Genomic DNA, 15,323 nt, shown 5'->3' with positions numbered 1-15,323 from the left:
TCTGACCAATCATGCTATTATTATTTTGGTATTTTCAACCTGTCTGACTAGTCCTTTGATGTCATACTTTTGCAACATTGGATCCCTTATTCTTTTTCTTATTTTTTCCTTTTCTTTTTTGTACTCTTGGTCCCAAGGGAGGGTATGTGGGGAGGGCACTAGTACGGGATTATGTTCACAAGATCTGATATCTTGTATCTTGTATTTTTTGATTATTCGTTTGTATGTTTATTACTCTTACGCAACTAAAAATGCCTTAAATAAAGTTGTTAAAAACAGAAAAGAGTTGGTACAGTTTATTAAAGAATTTAACTTAATTGATATCTGGAGAGGGAGACATCCTGGCAAGCCTACATTTTCTTGCTATTCAAGCACTTATCAGACATTTTCCAGAATTGATTACGATTTGGTCTCAGCGTCTTTGGTGTCTACAATCTCACAATGCTGGTATGATAGCATTGTAATTTAGGATCATGCTTCAGTTTCATTTATCCTGAACATGCCTCATTCTTTGAATTACTCCCCAACATGGCGTCTTCAGTCATTTTGGCTTAGGGATTCAGAATTTATAGCTTATATAGCTTATTGGAAGACAAATTGAGCCTTTAAATCTTTCTTGAGAGGCCAGATGATAAGCTTCAGCCCAGGGCCAGATGGGAAATATATAAATCCTTTCAGACTAAACTTTCACCACCTTTACTCGAGATGTATCAGGAGTCTTTAGACAATGGATCCCTTCCTCCTTCTCTTAATACAGCAGTGATCACTTTATTGTTGAAGCCAGGGAAACATCAACCCTTTGTGGATCTTACAGACCAATTTCTCTTCTTAATAATGATCTTAAAATTCTTTATAAGGTATTGGCTAAAAAGCTTGAAATACTTTTACTGGACATGGTTCACCCTGACCAGAATGGCTTTGTGCAGGGGAGGCAGGGCTTTCACAACATCCGAAGAGTACTTAACATAGTTCTTAATAAATCTGGTAGTGCAGACACTGCAATTCTGTCTTTAGACGCAGAGAAGGCTTTTGACAGGGTGGAGTGGCTGTATTTATTTAAGATTCTTCAAAGGTTTGGTATAGGTGGGAAATTTCTTGGCTGGATTTGACTTCTCTATGCTGATCCACAAGCGGTAGTTTTAACAAATGGGTTATTTTCAGCACCTTTCAAACTGCATCTGGGAACTCAACAGCGTAGCCCCCTGTCTCCTCTGTTGTTCACCCTAGCTATTGAGCCACTTGCTATGGCAATTCACAAAAACATCAATTTGAAAGGAATTAGAGTTGGAGATATTGAACATCGCATTTGCCTATATGCAGATGATGTAATCCTGTTTTGTTCTAACTTGAAGCAGACTGTACCCTCCTTACTTGAACTGATGAGCGTCTTTGGTGTCTTTGCAGGTTACAAGATAAATAGCACCAAATCAGTAATACTATTTATGAATGAAAATGAGAGACGCAACCCGCCAATTCATACTCCCTTTGTGGTCTCATTAAAAGGTTTGGTGTATTTGGGTGTAGTGATCACTGCTACAATTGATTGAGTTATTTCAACAAACTACAACACCCTAACAGACAAAGTTACACAGCTTATAAATAGGTGGACAAAATTGCCTATATCTATGATCGGGCGCATCAACATCTTGAAAATGTCAGTTTTGCTAAAGTATTTGTATCTATTCCACTTGTTCCACCACCTTCATTTTTTTCTTCGCTTAAAAAGCTTTTCTCCAACTTTATTTGGAACAACAGGCGTCCTAGGCTCTCTCTGTTATATCTGCCATATGATAGAGGTGGATTAAAGCCCTTTCCTCAAAATGACATGAATGATTTGACACAGTGTTTTGGCATATCTGGGAGAGGCTACCAAATTATCACAGTTCTCTCCCATCTTTGGTAATGATGATTTTCACCCAGGAAGAGCAGGCGCTGGGTTTAAAATGTGGGCATCTCATGGTGTAACTAAAATTTCTGACCTTTTTAAAGATCATCTTGCTTTCATGTCATTTTGAGGAACTTAAGGCCACATATAGAATTCCTTCAAAGCACTTCTTTAAATATCTTCGATTGAGAAGCTTCATATTAGCCGGCAATGTAATAGTTTGAAACTTCCCCCCCTGTCTACCATTGAAGATTTCACATTAAGATCTTTAAACTCTAGGGGGCAGGTGGCCTTCTTATACGACTTGTTTTCAAGTAAATCGAAAGTCATCACAAAACATATTACATTCATGGAAATCAGATTTGCAGGAGAAACTAACAGAGGAAGAATGGTCCAAACCATGTTTTATGTCTCAAAGCCAATCTGTGAATACAAATTCCAAGTTACTGCAATACAAATATCAGAGCAGACAGTATATTACCCCAAGTAGACTGCACCTTTTTAACCCAAATATCCCAGATACCTGCATTACATGTAACAGAAAGGATCCTTATTTCATTGCATGTGTGAATGCCTTCTTATAGTGCTGAACTTGTCCAGTCAAATCATTGATAAAGAAGTGCCTCTTAAGCCAAAGCTATGTTTACTGAATATTTACGCAGATGATTTTATGAAAAAAAAAAGAAAAGTCCTTACTCGATGTTTGCTTTTTGGAAGCTATAAGATGTATAGCCTGCTCATGGAAAAATGAAAAGCCTTGTGTTCCTTCACAGTGGCTTTCAGGAATGTCTTTTTATTTTGCTTTAGAAAAGATAAGCTATAACTCAAAGAATAAGATTGATAAGTTTAGGAAAATATGGAAGGCCTTCTGTAATTTCCTTGAGAAAAATGATATGGAAGTAAACTGAGGATTCATTTATTTATTTGTATTATTGTCATTATTATTATTTGTTTTTATTTTTACTTTTAATATTATTTATTCTTTTGTTAATTTTATTTATTTACCTATTTTTTCACAGTTAATTGTATTTATTTTTATCTACTGTTTGATTATCATTATTACCGCTATTATAATTACCTCTATGTGCCTTCTTGTTCTGTATTGTTCTCTGTAAGACTAACAAAATGTAATAACATTAAAATAGATGTTTAAAAAAAAAGAAATGATGTCACTGATGGACTTACTTGAGCAGGTGATCTCCAGGATGAAGTAAGAGGAATCTGATGATACACAGTCCCTCAGTGCAGATCCAGACTGAAAACACTCAGATCTGATCCTCCATACAGATCTGCGTGAGTCTTCATTTCTGCTTCTTGTTGAAACAGCAGAGCCACAGTCCAAATATCTACATATTACATCTGCTTCCTTCAGGGTCCAGTCATAGTCACTCACTGGTCTCCACTCTCCCTGTTTCACCTCCATTGTACCTGCACAGCGACTGGCTCCTCCCACCAACCTGACAGGCTCTGAACAGAAACAAGAGAGTCATCAGTAAAATAATAAAGTGAGTTTCATTAGAACAGAAACAAGAGAGTCATCAGTAAAAGAATAAAGTGAGTTTCATTAGAACAGAAACAAGAGAGTCATCAGCAAAAGAATAAAGTGAGTTTCATTAGAACAGAAACAAGAGAGTCATCAGCAAAAGAATAAAATGAGTTTCATTAGAACAGAAATGAAGACAAATCAAAGCTGCAGCTCCTCTTCTACCTGAGCAGGTGAGTCCAACAGCTTTACCAGGTGAGCAGGTTCTTCTAGCTGAGTCTGATCTTCTACAGTCCAGGAGAGCAGACTCATTGCCTCCACACTGGAACTCTTTGGTCCACATTGGAGCCTCCACTTCTCCATAGAGCGCCCCCTGGAGGACTGAAGGAGCCCCACAGTCAAGCTCCCTACAGACCACCTCTGCATCCTGCTGGTCAAAGTCAGCTTCACACACTGAGGACCACGACTGCTCAGACTTCACCTCCAGTCTGCCTGAACACAGTCTAGTCCCATCCACCAGCCTGACAGAGTCTGGAGAGAGAGAGGACCATCATTAGTTTTGGGAATATTTAACTGCAACATTCATACCAATAAAGCTTTTTCTGAATTTGAAGGTAACAATTAGGGATGGGCATTTGAAAACATTTTCTTGATCGATCATCTGGAAAATTAACGATCAATTATCGATGAATCATTATCTTTTATCTTAAAAATGCCATGATGCAGGACGCTTGTAAAAGCAGCTGAGCCAAACCTCTTCACATATCAATCAATAGAGCACTCTTAAACACAACTGAGCCTCTTTTAGAAACACTTCCAAAAAACTATCAAATCTAATAACAACAGAATATTACTCCGGACTGTCAGTTTTTGCCAAAATATAACGTTAAAGGACTCCAAAATGCTCCACCCCGAGCCGAGAGAGAAAGATTGAGAGAGAGAGACAGAGATAGTGTTACTTCACAATTCAGCTTATTTAACTAGAGCCTCATAAAACAACCAGAGTGACTCAGCTAAAGGCTACAGTGCTGGCTGTCCACTGCTAACAAAGTAAAGTAACTCCAGCCTACTCATGTTGATTAGCATGTTAGCATGTTAGCATACTCAGGGATCAGTGAGCACAGCCAGGTGACGGTCAATCCAGCAGCTGAAACGCTCTGACGGGACCGAAGTAGCCGGGATGCAGAAGCATTGTGGGGCTATGAACCTGGGCTATGAACCTGGGCTATGATCCTGGGCTATGATCCTGGGCAGTCTGGTCCTGGGCTATGATCCTGGGCAGTCTGGTCCTGGGCTATGATCCTGGGCTATGATCTTGGACTATGAACCTGGGCTATGATCTTGGACTATGAACCTGGGCTATGATCTTGGACTATGAACCTGGGCTATGATCCTGGGCTATGATCCTGGGCTATGATCCTGGGCTATGATCCTGGGCTATGGTCCTGGGCTATGAACCTGGGTTATGGTCCTAGGCTATGGTCCTGGGCTATGAACCTGGGCTATGGTCCTGGGCTATGATCCTGGGTCGCCTGGCCAAGCTGCAGGTTTACAATGAACTCCCCCATTTTTAGTTTGAAAAGGTCCCACGCCAAACTTCGCCTTGACCTCTTCATGTTTATGTTTGATATCTACGGCAGCTGGTCGGTAGCTGAGCCATTTGCTCTGTTAAATATCGCCCCCCGGTGGTAAGATGTCTCATTGCTGCCACATAGTGAAATTCATTGCTTCAAGACTCACACTACGCAACACAACTTCTATTTGAAACCAGCGTTTGATCGATAAACAACATTTTTGACGATCAATTATCGATTATCGATTAATCATGCCCATCCCTAGTAACAACTGATAAAGAGAGTTTAATTTAAGTTTAAGAGGAGGAGTCTCTCTGTTATTAGGTAGTCATGCCCCTCATAACTCTGTTCACAGTAGAATAATGGATGAAGCTACAGCTAATCTGAATTAGACTCCTCCTGTTTTCCTCTGTCAGATTATTGCTTTCAGCAGTAGCAGCTCATGCTATCAGACCTCAGCTCAGACTACAGTGTAGCCAACAGCATCAGTACGGATCAGAACATCATCTGGTCAGTGTGACCTTTGACCCTGAGCTCAGTAAACTGGACCAGGTGTGATATAGAGACTGACATGGTGTCTCTCTTGGACAAACACAGATCCATTAACATTCCATGATGAAACCCCAAAGTGACAAGAACTACATGAAAGTAACATACAACATATTTTGGTGTCTCCTTCAGACGTGAGAACTTATCCAGAAACCTCACTCCCCTTTTCTACCATCAGATCAGAGTCATTAATGAAAAGACACTACACCAGCCTTAAAGTATAGACACATGGCACATTCCTCAGTTCCACCTCTCTCTCATCACAGAGCATGAATGTCAGAATTAGTTTTAAAAACTTAAACAAGAACATCTTAGTAAATAGTTTGGTTTAAACAATACCAATTACTTATATCATTATCAGTTACCTAAAGAAACCTCCACTGTAACAGCTAGTACAGCGATCACAGATAAATGTGTATTTGAAGAACTGTGATTATACTTTCTCCTTTCATAAACATAAATGTTGGTATGAGAATGTTTACTTAATGTGAGAAAGTGTTACATTGATGTTATGCTTACATTATGGTGATAATCAATTATCTATCATGGAATAAGTAGAATAACAATGTGTTGAAAAGGCTGTCTAGAGTTAACCGTTAACCAGTAGAGGGCGCACTGTAGCTGTTCTGTTTGGCAACAAAGCCAGTTTTGCTAGCAGCAAAGAAGAGAGCATTAGACATGCTTGTAGGAGCTTTCAGTTGAGTTTAGATGTTTCAGAGCTAGTTTTCCAGTCCAAGAGGATTGTGTGCGTCCATTTGTCCTGTAAGTAGGTTTCAGTTTGATATTGTGAAACATAATTAGTTTGAGTTAAAGTAGTAAATAGAGAGTTAATGTGGTAAACCTTTAAGCTAATATTTGTTAACTAATTAGCCCCTTTTGTTGTATTATGAGGATGTTTTACCTGAGTGTGGTCTTTTCTGTTACATATCATTGTACATTCTAGAAAACACATACCTCCAAGTCTCTGTACGAACACCCACCTCTGGCAGAAATAAAGAACTCTCTTTGCACTCCACGGTCTGGTTATTGAGACCCACCAGAGCCCTGACCGGACTCTCCACAGCGATCTGTACTATCCCACCACCCACACCCCAAGACTATTTTTCACAATGTGTTGATCATATTAATCCTTTTCAGATTTTAATGAATCAAGATGATGTCGTATCAATGCCAGAATGATGAATCCTGTGTTCTGTGTAAATAGGTTATAGTATGCTTTTCATAATCAGGATTAAATACTGAATGAATGATGATGAAAAGTCTCTGTGATGAATCTGATTGGCCGACACACAAGCCCTCCCCAGGAGCAAAACCAGCTGCACCGAAACTGGCTTTGCTTTGCTTCAGGTTTTACTTTGCTCATCTTCTCTTCACCAAACACATTCTTACTTTTCTAACCTTATCTTATTCTCTTAATCTTTAGTTATTCTATATCTTAGTTTTCTTAAAGCTGCAGTTTGTGAATATTACTCCCATCTAGTGGTGCGCTACTAGAATGCAAACAACGAGTAGTACTCTCTGACACCTCTCCATCAAAGCGTGTTATTACCACTACGAATATATATATATATATATATATATATATATATATATATATATATATATATTCGTGTATACATTTACTAGCACCACTGGGTTTTGTAGCAGTGTACCTACAATAATATCAAGTATCTGCCATCTTTATTCACAATAACGTTATGTAAGGAAAACTATTATTAAATAGAACAGCTACCCCTCTGGCTTTAGAACTGAAATTAAAATGGAAAATATCTGCCCAGTGGCATGTGAGCCTGGCCTGGTCTTTATTGTGTAAATGGGTTTTCTTGTAAAAATGCTAAATCAGTATCAAGATGTTTCAGATGAGTTAACACTTTTGACCTTTTACCCAGATTACCCATACCCTTAATATTCCAATATATTAATCTAATAGATAAATCAGGAATCCTGGAATTATTTGGTGTACTAGCCATTAAAAATGTTATCTAAGGAAAGTCTGAGAGAAACACCTGACAAGAAAAAAAAGGGATAGATATGCCATCCATCCCCACCCTTCTAAACTGTTCCCCAAACATAACCCTCCCACCAACTACACATCTTCATCCCCAACTGATGGAAATAGTTGTATATGCTCCAATAGCCACAACTCAACAGGTAGTGCTTACAGCGATATAGCTACAATTAACCAACAGGGCGATGGTGCCCTGCAGAATTATATATTAAACACTGCAACACTTTAACTTTAACTGCAACTACAGTGTATAATGTGCAACTTCCATTACTGAAGAAACAACAACCCAGCCACACACACAAAAAAGAAAAGGGCCCATTAAGAACAAAATAACAATGAAAGCAAAAACAAAAAACAAAAAGGAGCCTAGTAAATAAATAAAAACACCCTAAATAAGGGGACTGCCGTCAGTGTACTTAGTCTCCTTTGCTTTACTTGTCTATTATTCAGCCTGTCTTTGACATTTTTGATGATTTTGACTTGTGGCCAGCGCTGAGATCTCTACTGAAAGTCATTAAACAGTGAACGAGTTAAATTAGACCGAGAGGAACAGAGTCCGACAGAAACCAGCCAACCCAGATCATCCTCAAAGCACCGGACCAGGCAGTCCGACAGAAACCAGCCAACCCAGATCATCCTCAAAGCACCGGACCAGGCAGTCTGACAGAAGGCCAGCCGACCCGGATCATCCTCACCCTTCCCGGACCTGCGACGCTCTCTGAGATCTTCCACTTGGTGTGTGGTTCTGAAGGACGGACAGCTGAGACCCTCCATCGATGAAAGTAGGTTGATGTCAGATTGAGTAATTCAAATTTTCTTTAAAAGTAAAACTCAGTAAAACTTATAAGTTTCTTAGTTTCCACATGATTACATATCCTTCATTTAAATTCATCTTTCATTCATGTCGATATATCGAGTAACAATCTGTTGAATTCATATTGTATTACAAACTCATCATTACATTTATAAAATTTACATTTTAACATCCAGTGAGTTGTGTGTCTATTCTTTGAAGTCATACAGGGATCTATTGAACCCATGGATTCAGATATTTGACTGATTTATCAAAATTGGTTGATTTATTAAAAATAATTTAATAACCAATTAAATAAGTACAATCTTTATTTCCTCCTATACAAGGAGGTGGTGCCCTGATAACGAGAGCTTATAAATTTTAACATCCAAAATTGCTAAAACAGAGAACTGTAATTATTAACACTGGTCTGAGGTAGGGATGCCCCCTGAAACCTGCTTCTGAACTGGAACCAGTATTAAACACTTAAAAACCTGAGGTATGTTTAAGCTCAGTTCTTTTATCAGTACTTGAAGAAAACAAGGAGTGAGATTATTGGATGGTAAAACCTGGTTTTGGGTTCTGCTTGTTTCCATGGAGATATTATTGAGTTCATATTGTGACACTGTTGTAAACATTGTTGTTGATGTCAGCAAACTGTATTTTTAACTCTAAAATATAAATACATTATAGTCCTGTTGTGGATTCATGACTCTCATTAACTATCATTTTAATATGGTAATAATATTACTATAATGATAAAGAGCTGATAAGAGTATTGATGAAGAACCAGATCAATAAGAGGTATTGATAAGAGTAGTAGTATTGATGAAATCCTAATGAAACTGATCCCTAGTGTGAAGTCAGTACATCTGATCATGGTTCTGACACTGAGCTGACAGAGAGCAGCAAACTGCTCTGTTTACACTGTGTTCATACAAATGATTAAATACCATATACATACAGTATATTGTAACTGTAAACTGCTACTACTGCTGCTTTCTCTTGTAGTGTGAATATCCTTAAAGGTGCAGATTGTCTCAGTTTGAATCAATGAGCCTCCAGGAACAAGCTAACTTCTCTACCCTTTAGGATGCTGTCGTCCTGGATAAGTTTACAGTTCAGTCCAATGGAAACCACCAACTATCACTGTGACAGAGGAAGGGAAATATTACTGTCAGAGATGAGGTCACTGATGGACTTACCTGAGCAGGTGATCTCCAGGATGTCGGAAGAGTAATCTGATGATGATACACAGTCCCTCAGTGCAGATCCAGACTGAACACAGTCAGAGTTGATCCACCATACAGATCTGCCTGAGTCTTCATCTCTGCTTCTTGTTGAAACAGCAGAGCCACAGTCCAAATATCTACATATTACATATGCATTCTTCAGGGTCCAGTCAGAGTCACTCACTGGTCTCCACTCTCCATATTTCACCTCCAATGTACCTGCACAGCGACTGGCTCCTCCCACCAACCTGAAAGGCTCTGAACAGAAACAAGAGAGTCATCAGTAAAAGAATAAAGTGAGTTTCATTAGAACAGAAACAAGAGAGTCATCAGTAAAAGAATAAAGTGAGTTTCATTAGAACAGAAATGAAGACAAATCAAAGCTGCAGCTCCTCTTCTACCTGAGCAGGTGAGTCCAACAGCTTTACCAGGTGAGCAGGTTCTTCTAGCTGAGTCTGATCTTCTACAGTCCAGGAGAGCAGACTCATTGCCTCCACACTGGAACTCTTTGGTCCACATTGGAGCCTCCACTTCTCCATAGAGCGCCCCCTGGAGGACTGAAGGAGCCCCACAGCCAAGCTCCCTACAGACCACCTCTGCATCCTGCTGGTCAAAGTCAGCTTCACACACTGAGGACCACGACTGCTCAGACTTCACCTCCAGTCTGCCTGAACACAGACTACTCCCATCCACCAGCCTGACAGAGTCTGGAGAGAGAGAGGACCATCATTAGTTTTGGGAATATTTAACTGCAACATTCATACCAATAAAGCTTTTTTATTGGTATTGAGAAGAGTATTGATGAAGAACCAGATCAATAAGTGGTATTGATAAGAGTAATAGTATTGATAAAATCCTAATGAAGCTGATCCCTAGTGTGAAGTCAGTACATCTGATCATGGTTCTGACACTGAGCTGACAGAGAGCAGCAAACTGCTCTGCTTACACTGTGTTCATACAAATGATTAAATACCATATACATACAGTATATTGTAACTGTAAACTGCTACTACTGCTGCTTTCTCTTGTAGTGTGAATATCCTTAAAGGTGCAGATTGTCTCAGTTTGAATCAATGAGCCTCCAGGAACAAGCTAACTTCTCTACCCTTTAGGATGCTGTCGTCCTGGATAAGTTTACAGTTCAGTCCAATGGAAACCACCAACTATCACTGTGACAGAGGAAGGAAAATATTACTGTCAGAGATGATGTCACTGATGGACTTACCTGAGCAGGTGAGCTCCAGGATGTCGGAAGAGTAATCTGATGATGATACACAGTCCCTCAGTGCAGATCCAGACTGAACACAGTCAGAGTTGATCCTCCATACAGATCTGTCTGAGTCTTCATTTCTGCTTCTTGATGAAACAGCAGAGCCACAGTCCAAATATCTGCATATTACGTCTGCTTCCTTCAGGGTCCAGTCAGAGTAACTCACTGGTCTCCACTCTCCATATTTCACCTCCAATGTACCTTCACAGCGACTGGCTCCTCCCATCAACCTCACAGTCTCTGAACAGAAACAAGAGAGTCATCAGTAAAAGAATAAAGTGAGTTTCATTAGAACAGAAACAAGAGAGTCATCAGTAAAAGAATAAAGTGAGTTTCATTAGAACAGAAATGAAGACAAATCAAAGCTGCAGCTCCTCTTCTACCTGAGCAGGTGAGTCCAACAGCTTTACCAGGTGAGCAGGTTCTTCTAGCTGAGTCTGATCTTCTACAGTCCAGGAGAGCAGACTCATTGCCTCCACACTGGAACTCTTTGGTCCACATTGGAGCCTCCACTTCTCCATAGAGCGCCCCCTGGAGGACTGAAGGAGCCCCACAGCCAAGCTCCCTACAGACCACCTCTGCATCCTGCTGGTCAAAGTCAGCTTCACACACTGAAGACCACGACTGCTCAGACTTCACCTCCAGTCTGCCTGAACACCGACTAGTCCCATTCACCAGCCTGACAGAGTCTGGAGAGAGAGAGGACCATCATTAGTTTTGGGAATATTTAACTGCAACATTCATACCAATAAAGTTTTTTCAGAATTTGAAGGTAACAATTAGGGATGGGTATTTGAAAACATTTTCTTGATCGATCATCTGGAAAATTAACGATCAATTATCGATGAATCATTATCTTTTATCTTAAAAATGCCATGATGCAGGACGCTTGTAAAAGCAGCTGAGCCAAACCTCTTCACATGGCAATCAATAGAGCACTCTTAAACACAACTGAGCCTCTTTTAGAAACACTTCCAAAAAAACTATCAAATCTAATAACAACAGAATATTACTCCGGACTGTCAGTTTTTGCCAAAATATAATGTTAAACAACTCCAAAATGCTCCCAGCTGAGCCGAGAGAGAAAGATTGAGAGAGAGAGACAGAGATAGTGTTACTTCACAATTCAGCTTATTTAACTAGAGCCTCATAAAACAACCAGAGTGACTCAGCTAAAGGCTGCAGTGCTGGCTGTCCACTGCCAACAAAGTAAAGTAACTCCAGCCTACTCATGTTGATTAGCATGTTAGCATGTTAGCATACTCAGGGATCAGTGAGCACAGCCAGGTGACGGTCAATCCAGCAGCTGAAACGCTCTGACGGGATCGAAGTAGCCAGGATGCAGAAGCATTGTGGGGCTATGAACCTGGGCTATGATCCTGGGCTATGATCCTGGGCTATGGTCCTGGGCTATGGACCTGGGCTATGATCTTGGACTATGAACCTGGGCTATGATCTTGGACTATGAACCTGGGCTATGGTCCTGGGCTATGAACCTGGGTTATGGTCCTAGGCTATGGTCCTGGGCTATGAACCTGGGCTATGGTCCTGGGCTATGATCCTGGGTCGCCTGGCCAAGCTGCAGGTTTACAATGAACTCTGTCATTTTTAGTTTGAAAAGGTCCCACGCCAAACTTTGCCTTGATCTCTTCATGTTTATGTTTGATATCTACGGCAGCTGATAGGGAGCTGAGCCATTTGCTCTGTTAAATATCGCCCCCCGGTGGTAAGATGTCTCATTGCTGCCACATAGTGAAATTCATTGCTTCAAGACTCACACTACGCAACACAACTTCTATTTGAAACCAGCGTTTGATCCATAAACAATATTTTTGACGATCAATTATCGATTATCGATTAATCATGCCCATCCCTAGTAACAACTGATAAAGAGAGTTTAATTTAAGTTTAAGAGGAGGAGTCTCTCTGATATTAGGTAGTCACGCCCCTCATAACTCTGTTCACAGTAGAATAATGGATGAAGCTACAGCTAATCTGAATTAGACTCCTCCTGTTTTCCTCTGTCAGATTATTGCTTTCAGCAGTAGCAGCTCATGCTATCAGACCTCAGCTCAGACTACAGTGTAGCCGATGCAGCATCAGTACGGATCAGAACATCATCTGGTCAGAGTGACCTTTGACCCTGAGCTCAGTAAACTGGACCAGGTGTGATATAGAGACTGACATGGTGTCTCTCTTGGACAAACACAGATCCATTAACATTCCATGATGAAATCCCAAAGTGACAAGAACTACATGAAAGTAACATAGGACATATTTTGGTGTCTCCTTCAGACGTGAGAACTTATCCAGAATCCCCTTTTTTTATCCCCTTTTCTACCATCAGATCAGAGTCATTAATGAAAAGACACTACACCAGCCTTAAAGTATAGACACATGGCACATTGCTCAGTTCCACCTCTCTCTCATCACAGAGCATGAATGTCAGAATTAGTGTTAAAAACATAAACAAGAACATCTTAGTAAATAGTTTGGTTTAAACAATACCAATTACTTATATCATTATCAGTTACCTAAAGAAACCTCCACTGTAACAGCTAGTACAGCAATCATAGATAAATGTGTATTTGAAGAACTGTGATTATACTTTCTCCTTTCATAAACATAAATGTTGGTATGAGAATGTTTATTTAATGTGAGAAAGAGTTACACTGATGTTATGCTTACATATCACCATAATGTAAGCATAACATTGTGTAACACAGTGTAACTCTACCCTTTAGGATGCTGTCGTCCTGGATAAGTTTACAGTTCAGTCCAATGGAAACCACCAACTATCACTGTGACAGAGGAAGGAAAATATTACTGTCAGAGATGATGTCACTGATGGACTTACCTGAACAGGTGAGCTCCACAATGGAGGAAGAAAAATGTGATGATGCACAGTCCATCAGTGCATATCCAGACTGAACACAGTAAGATCTGATCCTCCATACAGATCTGTATGAGGTTTCATTTCTGCTTCTTGTTGAAACAGCAGAGCCACAGTCCAAATATCTACAGATTACATCTGCTTCCTTCAGGGTCCAGAGATAGTTATTCACTGGTCTCCACTCTCCCTGTTTCATCTCCAGTGTACCTGCACAGCGACTGGCTCCTCCCACCAACCTGACAGGCTCTGAACAGAAAGAAGAGAGTCATCAGTAAAAGAATAAAGTGAGTTTCATTAGAACAGAAATGAAGACGAATCAAAGCTGCAGCTCCTCTTCTACCTGAGCAGGTGAGTCCAACAGCTTTACCAGGTGAGCAGGTTCTTCTAGCTGAGTCTGATCTTCTACAGTCCAGGAGAGCAGACTCATGGCCTCCACACTGGAACTCTTTGGTCCACGTTGGAGCCTCCACTTCTCCATAGAGCGCCCCCTGGAGGACTGAAGGAGCCCCACAGCCAAGCTCCCTACAGACCACCTCTGCATCCTGCTGGTCAAAGTCAGCTTCACACACTGAGGACCACGACTGCTCAGACTTCACCTCCAGTCTGCCTGAACACAGACTACTCCCATCCACCAGCCTGACAGAGTCTGGAGAGAGAGAGGACCATCATTAGTTTTGGGAATATTTAACTGCAACTTGATTTTCTGGAGTACATTATAATTTCTTAGGTCTTTGCAGTGTTTTTACAGATTCCTGTTGAGTCTGTCTTGCCTCTAGCTCTGGCCTCTTGGTTGTTGTTGGTTTTTAGCCGACCAGTGGACCTTAAAGACCTGGACGAGCTGCAACTTCCTGCTACTAAATTCTGAAAAAACTGAAGTTATTGTGCTTAGAGGCACATGATCTAATGATATAACTACTCTGGATGGCATCACTCTGCCTCCAGCACCACTGTAAGGAACCTAGCAGTTATATTTGATCAGGATTTGTCCTTTACCTCTCATATAAAACACATTTTGCCTTTTTTCATCTACGTAATATTGTTAAAATCAGACACACCCTGTCTCGCTGAAAAACTAGTCCATGCATTTGTTACTACTAGCTAAGCTAGCCTGCTACTTTGATAGCCTCGTCACCAGATCCAGATCCATTCCTCAACTGGCCCAGATGGTTACTGCTGATGATCCTTCTGGTGTTAAATCTGCACTCAGAGTCCCTGAATGTCTGATTAATGAACTCCTTCAAAGGCAGGCAGTGTGCCTGTTCCACAATGGAACAATAAGTAGAGTTCATGTCCAGTACTGCCTGTAAACAATCCCATAATAATAATAATAATAATAATAATAATAATAATAATACTAATTTTCACTTTCCAATGCTAACATTAGCATATTGTATGAGTTGTTAGTTTTGAGGGTATTTGGTCATAAACCCAAATAGATTGAGTGTCCACCACTGATGGAGGTGTGAGTAACGTCCTCCAGCTCCTCCTGGAGGATCAGAGGTGTTCCCAGACCACATGAGATACAGTCTCTGTTTTTACCTGGTTGGTGATCATCTTCAGCCTGGAGTTCTGGAGAGAAAATCACACAATTAATATCTATATTGGTGCAGAGTGTGTAGAGCACCCGCCCCATTCG

The 15,323-nt window shown here is 40.4% G+C and overlaps 1 protein-coding gene across 1 annotated transcript in view; it reads right to left on the bottom strand.

Annotated features, from left to right (window-relative positions):
- Positions 1-15,323, bottom strand: part of LOC128381798 (scavenger receptor cysteine-rich type 1 protein M130-like) — a 152,085-nt gene that overhangs the window by 135,080 nt on the left and 1,682 nt on the right. The window contains exons 2-5 of the mRNA XM_053341833.1: positions 15,227-15,256; positions 9,498-9,782; positions 3,594-3,899; positions 3,071-3,352 (exon numbers count right to left, since the gene is read on the bottom strand). Of these exons, the coding sequence (XP_053197808.1) occupies positions 3,071-3,352; positions 3,594-3,899; positions 9,498-9,782; positions 15,227-15,256 (903 nt within the window). The remainder of the gene's footprint in view (positions 1-3,070; positions 3,353-3,593; positions 3,900-9,497; positions 9,783-15,226; positions 15,257-15,323) is intronic.

The sequence above is a fragment of the Scomber japonicus genome, chromosome 20 (assembly GCF_027409825.1).
Source record: "Scomber japonicus isolate fScoJap1 chromosome 20, fScoJap1.pri, whole genome shotgun sequence".
Lineage (NCBI taxonomy): Eukaryota > Metazoa > Chordata > Actinopteri > Scombriformes > Scombridae > Scomber > Scomber japonicus.
The sequence above is the reverse complement of the archived record's forward strand: the minus strand, read 5'-3'. Positions and strand labels throughout refer to the sequence as shown.